General features: G+C 40.5%; 1 protein-coding gene across 1 annotated transcript in view; it reads right to left on the reverse strand.

Moving 5' to 3' along the window:
* The window catches only part of SHOC1 (shortage in chiasmata 1), a 350430-nt gene that overhangs the window by 235507 nt on the left and 99377 nt on the right, over positions 1 to 15546 (reverse strand). The window contains 2 exon segments of the mRNA XM_089445717.1: positions 12298 to 12666; positions 12668 to 14322. Coding sequence (XP_089301843.1) covers positions 12298 to 12666; positions 12668 to 14322 — 2024 coding nt within the window.

Consider the following 15546-nt stretch of genomic DNA (forward strand, 5'->3'; position numbering starts at 1 on the left):
ATAATAATAGATGGCAAAAATTACCTCGATTTACCCTCTAAAATTTCAGGAGAAAATCAACTCCAAAATCCTCTCAAATCAACTATGTAGTAGCCCCCACAAAATAAATAAAAACCCCTTCAACCAGCGCCAAAAGCCACTATACAAAACCCAAAGATATCTGGGGATTTTTTTTTCTTGAAGTAGCTTGAGAATCTCCTTTAGTAATCAACCCAACAACTCTCCAAGATTCCAATCAGCTCTTAAAATCTACAAAAAATCTCCCTCGTAACAACCTGCAAAAAAATCTCTGAATTCTCTTCACCAAACTCAGCTCAATAATTGCAAGAGACTCGAATGAATAGTTTGACTAAAATAGAGGGGGTGGGTGTGTTTAAATAAGTTTGGGGGGGTTATATTAGAATTAGAAATTAGGGAAAAAATAAAAATAAAAAAATTTCTTTGCCAACATCGTGTGTTTGCAGGCAACGCAGACCGACGAAATCAGCCTCCTAACTGGAATAGGCTGGTTCGTTACCGAACCAACCTATTCCAGTTCAAAGGCCTGGTTCGGATCGGAAATGGCCCCAGACCGGTCGATTCTACCAATTCCAATCCGGTTCTGATAACATTGGTTGTAAGTTTGTAACCTAAGTCACATGACACGAGGACACGAGACACGAATGACACGTAAATACGAGTATTCAATACGAAACGCAGCGACCTGGAAACAGGACACGAGGGACACATTTTATATATATCGAAATATAGTTTTTTATCCATATTAAATTGCAGGTTGCAGCTTATCTAATCAAATTAAAATATAATTACTTCTCAAAGTTCATAGTTCACTTTAAAAAAATAAATAGAATCAAAATTTACTATTTAGAAATTAGAATGTGATATGCTTGGTCTTGATTCTTGAATATTCAATATTCATTGTTCATGTACAACTTACAAGCACATAAGAAAATAACTGAAGTCTAATCCTATTGATTTCCTCTGCCCCTCTTGCGAGAAAATGCCACAGCTTTCCCTTTCCCTCTAGATGTAGATGCTGGTGCTGGTGGAGTTGGCAGTGGAGTTTGCTATGCTCTAGAAGCTGAAGAACTAGAAGTAGGAGTTATAGGAGGTAGACCACGTCCTCTACTAGTGGTAGGGGTAGCCTGGGCAGGTGGTGTCACCTGGAAACATTACAATCTCCCAATCCTGAAATCCTGAAAAACTGATAAGTCTGCTGCATTTTGAATGAAATCTAAAATTCTACTTTCTCCATATGAAATCCAATGAGGCCGGAACCACGCTCAAACATCCTGAGTCATTTCATGGTAATGTTAAAAATTTAAGTAAAAGGATGAAAATGAAGATTAAGGAGAATGTCACTTTTACTTTAATTTAACATTACCATGAATAGCATCTCAATACTAGGGCCTAGACTTGATCATTAAGCTGCCCCACTCAAAAATTATTTTTTTCTTTAAAAAAAATTGCAGCTTATGCAGGCAACATTTTCTACCAACGAAATACGCATTTTCCAAATGCAGGACACGACAAAAACCGGCGAATACGTATTCCATTTTACAGGACACGATAAAAACCGTATTCGACACGTATTAGGGCCGTTTTCGTGTCCAGTACGTAAAATACGGGACACGGAACCCTGGAGGACGTGTCCTGTGACTTAGGTTGTAACTACTACCATAATGAGTCTGATTTCCTTGTGGGAAATCTCTCTACTCCCTCCTCGCAACTCGCACTGGAAACTGGATTGCGTAGCTCTGTACTAGGAATCTTCTGAATAGAATTGCCCTTGCATACTACAACTGGGCAATTCGCACTACTCGTGTCACTGTAACTAGCTCTGCAACTGCCTCACGTGTACTGACTACAACTAGCTATGCAGTTGTCATCTGAATAACTGACTGCTCTTGTTAACACTGAACCTGCTACTATGATACTGTGGGCCCCTATAGCAAAGGTGATGATCCTGCAGCAACAATTTCGAACTGATGTAACTGATCTCCTTGTTGCTTCTATGTTGGACCCTGCCCAGCTTGATATGCATAGGTATCAAGCTTCTCCTCCTCCTAGATCTAGTGCTTTATTATCTCCTTTTGAGCTTAGTCCCTGTCTGGGATCCTTCTTCGCTTTGCAACTCGCACTTCCTCTGGCACCTATCTCCAGCAACTAGAATTCGATTTGCATTATGGCTAACTCGCACAACCTCCTCTGAGAATATCATACGACCATCTCTAGAAAGCTACAAAACCTGTGAAACACAAATAACTGGAGACTAGTGTTGGTAATCTCCTTTTCCTTGCTTGGCCTTTTTTTGCTACTCACACTCCCTTAAGAATCCGCAGATCTACTACTACTTGCCTCTGGAAGTCCTTCTACGACACTCATACTGCCTGCTTCTCCAACTGAGCAACTTGCTCAACCTTCGGGAAGTCCTTCTCTGGAATCTGGCACACGATTTGCTGCTCCTGAAGCTTGCACTAGCTGACTAACAAAACTGCTACAACCTACTGCTTCTGGAAATTATTGATCTCCTCCTAGATCTGGATCTGGAAACCCTCTAAGAAATTATGTAAATTCCTCTTCTCAGTGTGCTTTTCTCTTCACCCAGCATTGATTTGCTATTGCAAAACTTGTTGCAAACCAACTGCGCCCAAATCTTCTCAACAAAATGACTGATCTGCTCACCGAAACTACTTCCCAATAACACCACTGCTTGCTGAAACTGCCATTGAACAAATCAACCTTTTCTTGCACTCTACCTCTAGAAATCAATTTTTGCCCAACAATTCGAACTACCTGGCTGGCCCTCTACGTAAATCTGGAAAAAATTTGGTCAAACTCCCGCTGAACTGCAAAATTTCTCCCTCTTTGCTACTGAGAACCTGATTTAATCAAAATAGCTCTGATACCATATGAAAATTCCTTGAAAAAGCAGCAACTAGAAATTTATTCTTCTAGTTGATTAATTATGTAGTTTATTTACTACGACAAACAACGAATAAATCAAATTGCAATTTCTTCACCATAAAATTATTGCGGAAAATAAAACAAGAACTGAGAAAATAGAGCACACACATAATAAAAACGACACTATTATTTTTGAAAAATTGTCCTTGGAAAAACCCAATGTGGGAAAATCGATGCAGCAGATGAGGGTTTTATTATTTTTATGCAACAACGAAAATTTTGAGTACAATCTAGATGCGAAACTAGCAATCATCAGCAAATAATCTGGCCAAAATTATTAAGGGAATTTCTCCCTTCTCCATAAGCAATTCGGTTGCAACTGGCCACTCAAGCTTGGCTATCCAAGACCCTAGCGCAGGCCCCTGCGTAGCCTGTAACTCGCACTGCCTGAATATGCCTCTGATCAAGACGTCTTGCCTGTTGCTGCTGTTGGAAGTGAGTCTCCAAACCTTTGGAAAATTATCCCAGCCTTCGGCACCTAAATAGAACTCCTCCTCAGCCAAATCGAACTGCCCGTTGCCCCTGCACAGCCTATAACTCACACTGCCTAAATCTGCCTCTGATCAAGACGTCCTCCCTGTTGCTGCTGCTGGAAGTGACTCTCCAGCCCTTTGGAAAAATATCCCGATTGTCGGCACCTGAATAGACCTCCTCCTCAGCCAAATCGAACTTCCCTTTGAAGCTACCTGCGCAGCCTCCAGTGGAATAACTCGATCTCTTGTTGTTCTCTCTCTGGAACTGGAAATCTCCTTTGGAATCACTTTTGTTGCTCCCTTCTGGGTCGAACTTCTCTCCCTACTTGATCTTTACAATTGGGTAGCTCGATATGCCAAGGAACTCAACCTCACAAATGTATCTATCTCCAACCCAACGCCCTGCTCTTATAATCTCTCGTTGGAGAACCAACGACCATGATTAGATCCCCATCAATGGTTAAGATCATCTCAAACTCAATCCGTGTGAGTTTCTAGAGCATTCTCACCTTTCTCAGTTAATTTTTGTTAATTAATCACTTTTCCTAAGTTAGACTTAGGAAATATTTAATTATTGATCAATTAATTTAATTGAGCTATCTCTAGGTGTTTTCTCCTGGAACTTTTTTTAGGTTCTGGAGATCTTGTCTTTCTTAGCCTCTCTGACCAAAGTCGAGACTAGAACACATGTTTGAAGCTACAAAAACTAACATCCACATCCTGAGTGTATAGATGTAGAGGTGGGAGCAACCTTGGAGGCATGAGTTACCCTACTCGGCCTACTTTTTCCACCTATCTAGTGCACCTTTTACTTTTTCATAATAATGCTTTTTGTTTTGGGTGCATAGCTCAAGGGTTAGAGGTTGCTCTTTATGATGTAGCATTTAATTCTACCCCTTAATATGTGATAGTTTATTGCTCATCAAGGTTGTGACATGCAATGGTTGCTTTTGATGAGATGGAGCATGAAATGCTCAGGAACTTGGTGATGGCTAATGAGGAGGGTAGAGCTCACACTAGGCTTTTGCCCATGCACTAACTTATGTCTTGACCATATTTTGCATTTTGATTTTCTTCTTTTTCTTTTATTGTGGCCATAATATGCTTTTCCATTCTTTTAGCTACATCAACCTCCAGGGAAATGTTTGCTGACCCAATTCAAAGATGTGGATATGATGTAGCATTTAATTCTACCCCTTAAGATGAGATAGTTTATGGCTCATCAAGGTTGTGACATGCAATGGTTCATTTTGATGAGATGGAGCATGAAATGCTCAGGAACTTGGTGATGGCTAATGAGGAGGGTAGAGCTCACACTAGGCTTTTGCCCACGCACTAACTTATGTCTTAACCATCTTTTGTATTTTGGTTTTCTTCTCTTTCTTTTATTGTAGCCATAATATGCTTTTCCATTCTTTTAGCTACATCAACCTCCAGGGCAATGTTTCCCGACCCAACTCAAAGATGTGGATAAGAGGGTGCCAAGTCCAAATGAACTAATGACAAGTTATGCGCGAAGAATGGAGATGGTATAAAAGGGGTTTGTAATGTGACATGGAAAGTGTCAAGTATGGTGTAAGGAAAGTGAACAGCTATATCAATCCGGTTTTCCAAGTAGTGCCGCTCCTATGACCCTAAGGCCTTAAGGGAGGTCCCACTAGACTAGGGCTAAGGATTAACCCCCTGGTAGAGTGAGAGACCATATTTACAGTCAAGATCGGTCGAGACCATATTTACAGTCAAGATCGGTCTATCTTCTAAATCACTCCTTTTTCCATACTAAATGCCCAAAACAAACAAGTCTAAACACTTGATTGCAAAATTATCAAAGTAAATGTTGAATAGCAGCATACCTTCATCTAGGAGGAAAAATTGGATGGTGAGAGGCATGTGGTTGATGTACATGGCAGAGGCACATGGCATATCATGATCGAGACGTGAATATCAGGGGCTACTGGCTAGTTGGTTGTCATATGTAAGAGAGTTCTATCCTATGGGATTACCCATTTTGGTGGGTAACAAGGAATACATGAATAATTTAGGACATTTGCAGATTTTTATAGCACATAATTCAGTTTACTATAATTGCTTTTCTATGGAAACACTAGCATAACATTCCTTTTCATGGTGATAAGTGCCCACTTAACTTAGGGAAATTGAGGATCTTTAAGGAGTTGTCTTTTCTTGTCAATGTCAAAATCATTTTCTTCGATTGAGATGTCAATGTCATTCCCATTGGGGCACAACCCAACAAACTTTCATTTTAGCCTTTTTAAGTAGATAATGGTTAGATTTGTAGCATCGGACGTGTTCTAACCACAAAATTTGGTGGTGTTGACGGTGCTGGACCCGCCAACATGTCAGGGGATCTCCCCAGTAAGAAGTCCCAATTAGACCTCAGACCGTTTGGTGTAGGAGTCCCAGCAGTGGGTCATACGGTAATGCCTTGACCGCGGTTTCGCATAGAGGCAAGTAAGATGTCCCTGTTGGTAGCAAGGGTGTGACAATTGTGGCAAGACAAGGAAGGTGCATGAACAGTTCTAACACATGGAAAGTGGGGTGAGTGCGCCCCTTGGAAACCTGTGATAGCATGTGGCTTGGAAGGGAACACACGAGAAAAGATGCATCACAAACTGGAAAGCAAGTTAGCTAACAATCTAAAGTGATGGTTAAACCAATCATCACATTTCAGTAAGATTCATACATACTTATACAGAATAGTCCATACATGCATGTGTAAGCAAACAGATACATATACCATTTAGAGTAAACAAGATAGTTGGAATACAATATGACATATGCATGAAACGTGATGGCTTTGTTATATTAAGAAGTGTAAGTTCCAGTCATACAATACATCCATGTCCAACCACTAGTTCCGACAGCGGAACATTATAGCCACAACCGCCTGCTCCTCCAAAGAGATATACTAGCTCTGCACAGTGGAGAAGCCAAGGCTCGTTACAATACTGTCCAAGCTCTCTCTAAGATAGTCTTATCGGAAGCTTGGCTAACCAAAAGCCTCTACAATGAGTTATGAGGAACTATTTATAGCAAAGGGTGGGGTGGCCCTTGACATTCCCCTTTGTGACAATTCATCTACCCTCATGACTCTTCATCTACTCTATGACTGTTACATCCACTATCGACACTTGAACTTACACTTGACAAGACGTTACATACAATCTTCACATGTACCCATGTGAGACAAAATGGCTTGAGCAAGCCATGCAAGACATCACTAACACTCAGACCGTTGTGGTGAGACCAACTCTTGACATCCTTGTGATGGTCGATGGTGGCGAACTGATGCCAAGCTTGTTTGTCCGTGATGGTGTCCGTGCGCTCAATGGTGACATCTTGCTGAAGCAAACTCTTGCCTCTGTTGCATCCGAGTACACTAATACGGCTCCTCCGTCCAACTCGTCTGATAGCATGCGCATGGTCGTCCTGGGTGCGACCAAACCAGCAACATGTTGATGCATAGTGTCTACGCTGATCTCCAAGCATGTGCTAGTGGCCGTGCGCATCGACTTGTGAAAATACATGTTCAGCTCCAGTTCGACTTGCTTCTTGTCTTCGCCTCAGTGAGTGCGCCAAATGGGTGGAATCACATGCGTGCGCACAATGTCATGCATGCTGCTGAATTCCCTTGCATGTGATCAACAACACTGCTCATCCTGTCTGCTCCGTGCCAACTACTGGGATGGATCTATAACTTGTACGGGCACAGTTTCATCCGTGAATGCATGTTGCGCCCCCTAATGTACCTATCCCTACTGCAACTCATTCTCTCATCTATGCAGCTCCTGTTCTTCCTTGAGTTGCTGCTTTAGCACATGCAACTCCTTCTCTGTTCCGTTCTCTGCCTTCGCGCGATCTTCATGTCGCGCCGTCACCTCATAGCCTGAGTCTCCAAGGTTGCTTTGATCACAAGTGGATCTGCTTGAGCTTGCAACTTTGTTCCACCTCTGTGTTGTCAACAACCTTCCTCTTGCATTTGTTGCATCTGGTATACTGCCTTCAGCTGCTATTGATGGTGTTGTTTGTTGTGATGCTGCTACTGTCATACCATGATGTCCTTGCCTACGAACAACTCGATGTCTTCGTGGGTAGGCAAGTTCATAGACACTTGATCAACTACAACCCCAAGTGTGCTCTAAACGGTGTCTTCGACTCTGCTCTCCTGGAGATCATTTTACCTATGCTGCTGAAAGGCAGATGAACACCTGCGATACCTGGAGACATGGCAACACTCATGGCAAGCAATCTGTCAGTCAAAAACCAAAATGAACTTGAGAACTGACTTGCAACATACCTGTGCGAGTGATCATGATGGTTGCGCAATTTCCACTGGGAGGTCAGGAAACTGACTACCAAAAATGCGCAATGCACAGTCCAGCCTGGCCTGCTGAGGACTAAAACTACGCAATGCGCAATTTCAGTTAGCAGTGACATGCAACCAACAAAATGCATTGCGCAGTTTCTGGGGCCAACAGGACACTGCCTCCAAGAATTACACAATGCATGCCTGGAGGTCAGTGCCTGGCTAGACTTGCGCAATTTCTGGAGGGAAGGCAGAGCCTTCGCTTCCGGAAATGCGTAGTGCTAGCCGGGCAAGGCACGGTCTGGGCCAAGGCAGCCCAATCCGGCTGACAAGCGACTGAAAACATGAGAAGTGTGAATGCATGATGAGATGAGTGCAAACAAGAGTGAATGATCATTCATGCAAACAACAAGTGCAGGATTCCGAAAACGGGGAAAGCATGCATGTGTGTGAAGTGAGTCACCGCAACGATGACTGTTCGTGCAAAACAATGTCATGCATGCGACAACAATGAGATGTTAGCGAAAACTGGAACGGTGTTAGTACAAGCTAGTATGCATGTAAACGATAACAAGCGGTCACTGAAATCAAGAAAACAACACTCACACAAAGCGAAACACAAAAAGCGACAGAAATGCAACACAACATGGAAGGCAAACTTACCCCAAAACAGCTGATCTTAATGTGCCGACAACTCCTAGATGCAATGTGGGATGTCAGAGTTGCAAGGTCGATGTGAGGAATGAGCTCTGCAGTGTCTGGTTCATGAGTTTTGATAAAATTGAAGATGTGATGCACATGCCACAAATCTAGGAAGAGCGACACTTGGTGGGAGGTTTTTGAAATGATCCTTGCATGCAACCTCCAGCTACTAAAAGTAGATCCCTGAATCAAGGGATGCCTTTACATGCTACCTTGGGAGAAGCAGCCCATGCATGCAAATCAATTTTGCTTAGTCCCAAAGGGAACCGGTCAACTCAACTGCACATGCAACAGTCTGCTCAGCTGGAAGGAAAAAATTCGCATTTCTGGGAGGGAGCTGGGCTGGTTTCCCAGAGGGATTATGCAATTTCTAGGCAGAGCAGCTAACTACTGCCCAGAATTGCGCAATTTCTGGGTTGAGAAGTCCTGCTGGGAGGAATTGTGCAATTTTTCTAGTGAACAGTGACAGGAAGATTTGCGCAATTCTGGAGCCCAACAGGCTGCCAGACAGAATTGCACAATTTCTGGAGGGAAGGTTGGTTCCCCTCCAGAATTGCGCAATTTCTTGAGGGAGCTACTCAGCCTGCAACTAGACCAAGTTCGGTGAAACAGCCTGTGAGGGGGATGCAACAAGTTTTGATGGATAGGTTGTCATTCTGCAAGAAAATCACTGAAGCTTGCGTACTTGACAAGGCAAGACATGCTGCTGTGAAAGGTTGATAGGGAGGCTCCAAAACGAAGCTAAGGCAAAATTTTGAAGGGTGGTTGTAGCCGCTACAACAGGTGGAGAGGCTAGAATATATGAGATCTCCAAAACCCAAAAATCGTTTCTAGAAATTCCATCTAGAATTGGCTTAATTAGATAATTGACTAATTTTTAAATATTTCCTAAGTCTAAACTTAGGGAATATGGTTAATTAATCAGAATTAATTAAGTCAAGGTGAGAATCATATAGAAACTCACACGGATCAACTCCAAGATGATCCTAGCCATTGATTAAGTTTTAATCTTGGTCGTTGGTGCTCCAACAATGGATTATAAGTCGATGGGCACTTGGAGAAGAAACATGAGAACACCAGCAGTTCGATTTTCTTAGCAAATCAATTTCTAGAGAGCAACAACAATTGTCAGAGAGCTAGAGATCAAAGCAGAGATAGTGAGTGGCAGAGACAGTAACCCGGATGAAATTTTCCAAATCTCAAGAGGCAGCAGCAAGGCGTTGAGTTATTCCAAGTGAGGCAACGCAGAGGACTACGTAGTTGCTTCAGAGAAGCAATTCAATTTAGCTGGAGGGAAATTCGTTTTCAGTTCCAGAGGCCAAGAGGATCCATGTGAAAATTCCTTAAATCGGAAATTCCTACTGCAACACTGATGATATTTCTTCTACTTGTTAGATTTACATGAACAAGTTATTTGTAGTTTCCTACGACAAACATCGAAATACATACACTGCAACCTACACCATTAAAATAATATGCGGAAACAAGAAACTAGACAATAGAGAAAGATACACACAAATGACAGTTGTTTTTAGACAAACGTCCCCAGAAAAACTCAATGCGGGAAAACTGGTGCAGCAGATCTGAGGGTTTTTATTATTAAGCTGAAGTATTTCTGAATACAACTATTGGATGCCCTCCCAACAATCCAGTTATAGAGAAAATCACTTAGCAGAAGAAACTAGTGAGATTACCTCACTCTACACTGCAAGTCCCAGCTGAACCAAGAGTTCCCCGGCTACTTCTGCGTTGCCCCTGGGTGGGCCCTGTGTCAGCCTCTAAAGCCCTGCATCAGCTCAACTGAGAATCGATTTGCCTTCAGAAGACTTTTCCATCCCTCCCGGCTCAAACACGTTAGCTTCCTCAGCAAACTCGGACTTCTGCACTTGAGGCCTCTGCGTTGCTCTACGTGGGGCCTGCGTGAGCCCTTCCTAGCTCTGCGTCACCCTCTCTGCCCTCTGCGCTGCCTCCTCTGTGTGTCTCTCTACCTCTCTGCTGAGTATTCTTGGCTCCAGAGAAGATCCTCCAGCCAAAAATCCCTTTGCCCCTCTCTGCATGATCACTACAAATCACTACGCTACCTCTAGCTTGAACAAATTGATCTAACTGATCAACTCTCTATGTATTTTCCAGATGACCCTCAAGCCTCCTTAAATAATCTTTTCGTTGACATTCAACGACCCATATTAGAAGCTAATCAATGGCTAAGATCATTTTTGCTTGATCCTCATCTTCTTCTAGAAGTTACACCCACAGTTAGATTAATACCCATTAATTATTTTATTTTCCTAAGTTTAGACTTAGGGTCCCATTAAAAATAATTAATTATTTTAATAAAATTGTCTCCGGGTGGAATTTTCCACAAAACGCTTTCTGGGTTCTTTGGAATACATGTGTCCAAGCCTCCCTGCAAAATTTGAGACTTAGAGCACATCCAATGCTACCAGAAATCAACAACCCAAAGTGTCGGAGAAGCGATTTCCTCAGGAGAGACAAGCAAAACGACTTCATCAGAGGCAGTTCAGAGGCTAGACATCATAGGATCTACGCAAAGTAGTGCAGACGCTGACACAGAGGGTCCAGGAGGATGAGTTTCTGAAGAGAAGTTGTGTCGGGATTGCTTGTGGAAGAAGGGTAATTCCCTCAGATAATTTTTCCCAAATTTTCTTCTTGTTTGGATTGCCAGTTGGGCATCCATAGATTGTACTCAGAATTTCACTGTTGCATAATAATAAAAACCCTCACTGCTGCACCAGTTTTCCCACATTGGGTTTTTCCGGGGACAATTGTCCAAAAATAAAGCTGTCAATCTTTGTGTGTGTGCTAGAATTTTCTCAGTTTCCAAAGCTATTATTTCTGAATTATTTTATTTGTGAAGGTTGCAATGTGATTTATTTGATATTTTCCGTAGCAGAAAAATTATTAAAATAAATATTAATTGGAGAAATAAATTCCAATTGCTGCAATAGGATTCCAATTTTGAAATTTTCACAAGAATTTCCATAGTGGTCAGTTATTTGTATGTTGTAACTCTCATGCTCCATGATGTAACTATTTGTTTATGAAGTAAAATATGATGCATTTCTTAAACAAATAATTGTTCCAATGATCTATCGCTATGTGAAACACAGATTTTTCAGTATCATGGGCTCTAGCAAGTCTCTTCTATTCCATTTGTTGGCAAAATGATCTTTGTTATATGTTGTTTTGATGTCTCGTGGTTCTGTCTAATAGGACATAGATTATGTCATTACTATATTTGGCACTAAGTATGTGTCGCTAAATGTTGTTGTTCTCGACTGCTAGTATGTATGTCTTTGTCATTAGTTTGGCCCTCCGTAGATAACAAATTTTGAATGCATGCCTTTTAATAATTAAAAGTTGATTTTTCTATTCCAAGGTTGACAAAAATATTTGCCTTTTTTTCTAGATCTTACAATAAAATTAACTTGTTGCTTGACCCGTTATTTTGCAACAAACACAACCTGTCTTCCATAAGGACTCCTACTCCGATTTTCAATATTGTTTCTTGGCATTGCTCCTTTCTGTGCAATTTTAGTGGCTCTAGATAATTGTGCCAAACTTTGTTTCAGGCACAACTAATGACCTCCTAGGACATTCAATTGATTTGTCAAATAAATAAGAGATATGATTTTAAGTGTGTTGTTAAGAATGAATAACACAAATTGTAAAATTTGAAGTTTAACATTCAGATAATAAAACAATTAAGATAAATTAAAACATGTCATTCAAAATACTGATCACTCTCAACTTTCAAGTTTCAAGTAGTTCATATCATATTGTCAAGTATAGGGATATTTCACTTACTTGTGTGATACCATCAGGCAGTCACAATGTGATAATGCGTCCAAAATTGCCTGATTAAACTTGTCCAAATTTTCTCCCTGATCCCAATCAAGCTCGTGAAGCTTCAAACTCATTAAAGATATTTTCTTGCACAGAGGCAAAAATGCATTTTTTCTGGACACAACCAAGACCTTGTGATCACTCTGAGGCAAGAAATCTGATTTAAGTATTCTTTCAAGAGATAATAACATAGGATGCTCTTCAGCCAACCCAGTTTCAGATTTATGATAGGCATCTTTAAGCAAAGAATAGGGCAGTTTTATAGAATCTTCCAAAAACTCTATGCTTTGAACCAACTCTGTCAAATACAGGTATGCTACCTGAACACCATGCTGTCTTCTGTAATATATGCATAGTGCCTAGTCCTCTCAAAGCTGTATCATATTTTAAGGAACCTATTTGGGAAACCCTGTCCTTGATCAGGCTCATTAGATCTACCTGATCAGCATGTAGAATACAAAGATTTTTCAGGTTTGGAAATGTATCTACTATTCTTTTTAGCTCATTATCTAACTCATAAACCATTTCATAATTTGTTCGAATGCAATCAATAATGTCTACAACAGGTTTGGACATCTCAATATGATGAAGTTGTATCCTATTCTTTTGACAATCAAGATTGGATGAAATAGTATTTGAGAATTCATTGAGATCGGTATGCAAAGAATTTTGCATCCCACTTGTTTCTTTTGCTGAAGGATCTCCACATCTTACAGAACTTCGTTTCGCATTCAAGTAAAATGACAGATCACTGGAAACACACATAGACTTGAACAATAAAGAGACCTTCTTAGTACTTGACTGAAGTGCATTTTGCAGATTATCCTGTGTTTTCATGTCAATGCTGTCAGGTACCCCATCCAGAACAGTCTCAGACTTGAACCCTGGAATATCTGATATACCAACACTTTCAGAGAGCTCTCGACCATTATTTTCAGGTTGATTATCCTGGTGCTTATCAGAATACTCCAATATATTCAAAAAAATTGAAGTCACTTTCAAAGAAGGAACTGTAAAATTAATCAATCTGCAATTCTCTTGATCTTGTATCATTTTCTGAAGAGGAAAACAACTACGATTGTTACAGGCCCCTCCCTGTGAGTGATGCCAATCCAAATAAAGCCAATCACTTGCAGATGTAGAATGCTCCTTTTGTTGATGGAGAAGCATTTTTATAACAGATAAGGCTACAAGGTCTTCTTTAGCATCATAAAACACGGGAGTTGGTAATGACTTGAAGGTGTTGTCAGTTAACGTTAGCTCAGGTACAACTACTAGTTCATCAAAAGATCCCTGTGATCTTAAATTGGACTCATCTGATTTTTCCATAGTAACATCTATTGCTTCCATCAATTCTGAGAAGATTTCAAACGTTTGTATATAGCTGCCATCAAGTATGTCCGGCACCTCAATGAACTCTGTTTGTGTTGCAGTAGCTGATTCCCATTTAATCATCCCAGAATTCCCCCGTGGGTCCATTAGGGGGGTAACTAAAAGTTCCATTTCTAAGAATGTTCCAGTGCAAATTGGAGAAAACCTTAAGTCAACTTTCTCATACGTAAATCCAGAAGAATGTTCAGCCCCCAAAAAGTCAAAACAGGTGAAATTCATGGAGCAAGGCAACTCAGCAGTGTCAACAAGAATTTTTGGTTGTTGCTCAAATTGGCCAAATAGATTTTTCGAATCTAACAAAAACAAGGGTTCTTTCATTTCTTGATTATCATATTTGTCTAAACCAACTTCATAAACTTCAAACTGCAAAAGACTGCCTACATGTTCGGGAAATTTGGCAGATCTATTCTGTTCTGCTGAGCTTCCCCCAAACATTGAGTGCTTCATATTCTCTTTTTCCTTTTCTATGCATACAATGTCTTCATAGTCCTGACAGACTTCCAAGATTCTGTCCTCATCTGAACTTCTAGGTCCAGATAGAAATGAACACAGATAAAGATTCATTACATTATCTTGATTCCTCGCAACTAGGTCCTGTGAAAATAGTAAAATACAAGCTCATTTTAAAAAATGAGTTCCACTATGAATGAAACCTACACTGAAGATATTAGCGTTTGAAAGTCATGAATTTGAGCATCAAGCGGTCCCACTAAGTAAAGTTATAATGGAAAAAGTTAGCATCAGGATGCAGAGAAAGAAGTATGCCAGAGCAATAACAGATAAAAAGATTAGACATGTATATTGTCTGATTTGAGGTTGTAAAATTCTCCTGAGCACAAAAAGATAGAAAAACACCAACTTCTTGGAGTAAAAGTTTTCATAATAGAGCATGGATTAAGATACAATTAATTCCCACAAGCCAGTAAATAACCATGTTTTCTAACAAATGGGATAACTCCCATCTTATAATATAAAATCCAAATGAAATATCTGGTGGATTTCTTCAGATGTGGAGAGCCATTGGATTCGGCGGTTGCATGGTGTCTTGTCTATTCAAGTTTCCTATAAGCTCTGGGCTTTTGTTTGGTTGATGATCTACCAACGTCTCCCTTTGAAAGCCCAACCGGCCAAAAGTGGTGTTTCTGGTGGCCTTTGACCTTTCTGCTTACAGTCAAAATCAGTGAAGGACATCTTCTAGGAGTGCTCTATTGAAAGATCTTGTTGGTGTTCAATCTCAATTGGCAAACAAGCTTCGGGGGTATTTTCATTAATGAGCAGTTTTGTTTAGTGATTCCAGATCAGTGATCTGAGATTTCTTGAGTGGTATTTCATACTGTTTGAGAGTTCCTGCTTTGTGTATCATTTGGAAACATCATTACAAGTTTGTTTTTCATAATGAGGTTAGTTCTCAGTCAGCTTTTTGTCAATTATGGTGTGATGATGTACATATGCAACTCCTAGCAAAAGGGGCATTACTGATTAAAGATGCCAAATTGTTATATCTGGCCACTTATTCTAATTTTGTAGTTGTTTTAGTTTCCCTACGGAAGAGGATACGATGCTCATTGTATATATGTAATTTCCCCAATCACTTGAGCATGGAATTATCTTCCTTCTTGCCTAACTTGTCTCCTTTAGGTTAGAAAAGGGGAAATTACCAAGGGGACAAAGAAATTTTGCCTAAGTAATATAAATAAATAAAAAGGGGCAAAAGTCACTTGAAGGAAATAAGGAAAAATCCATTTAAGTGACTTTATCAAATAAATAATAATAAAGGTGCTTCTAGAAGATTGGAGAAAGGTCCTAACTAATATTTAA

Source organism: Pinus tabuliformis, chromosome 9 (genome assembly GCF_031772625.1).
Source record: "Pinus tabuliformis cultivar Carrire ecotype Pingquan chromosome 9, CPIR1, whole genome shotgun sequence".
In the NCBI taxonomy this organism is placed as follows: domain Eukaryota; kingdom Viridiplantae; phylum Streptophyta; class Pinopsida; order Pinales; family Pinaceae; genus Pinus; species Pinus tabuliformis.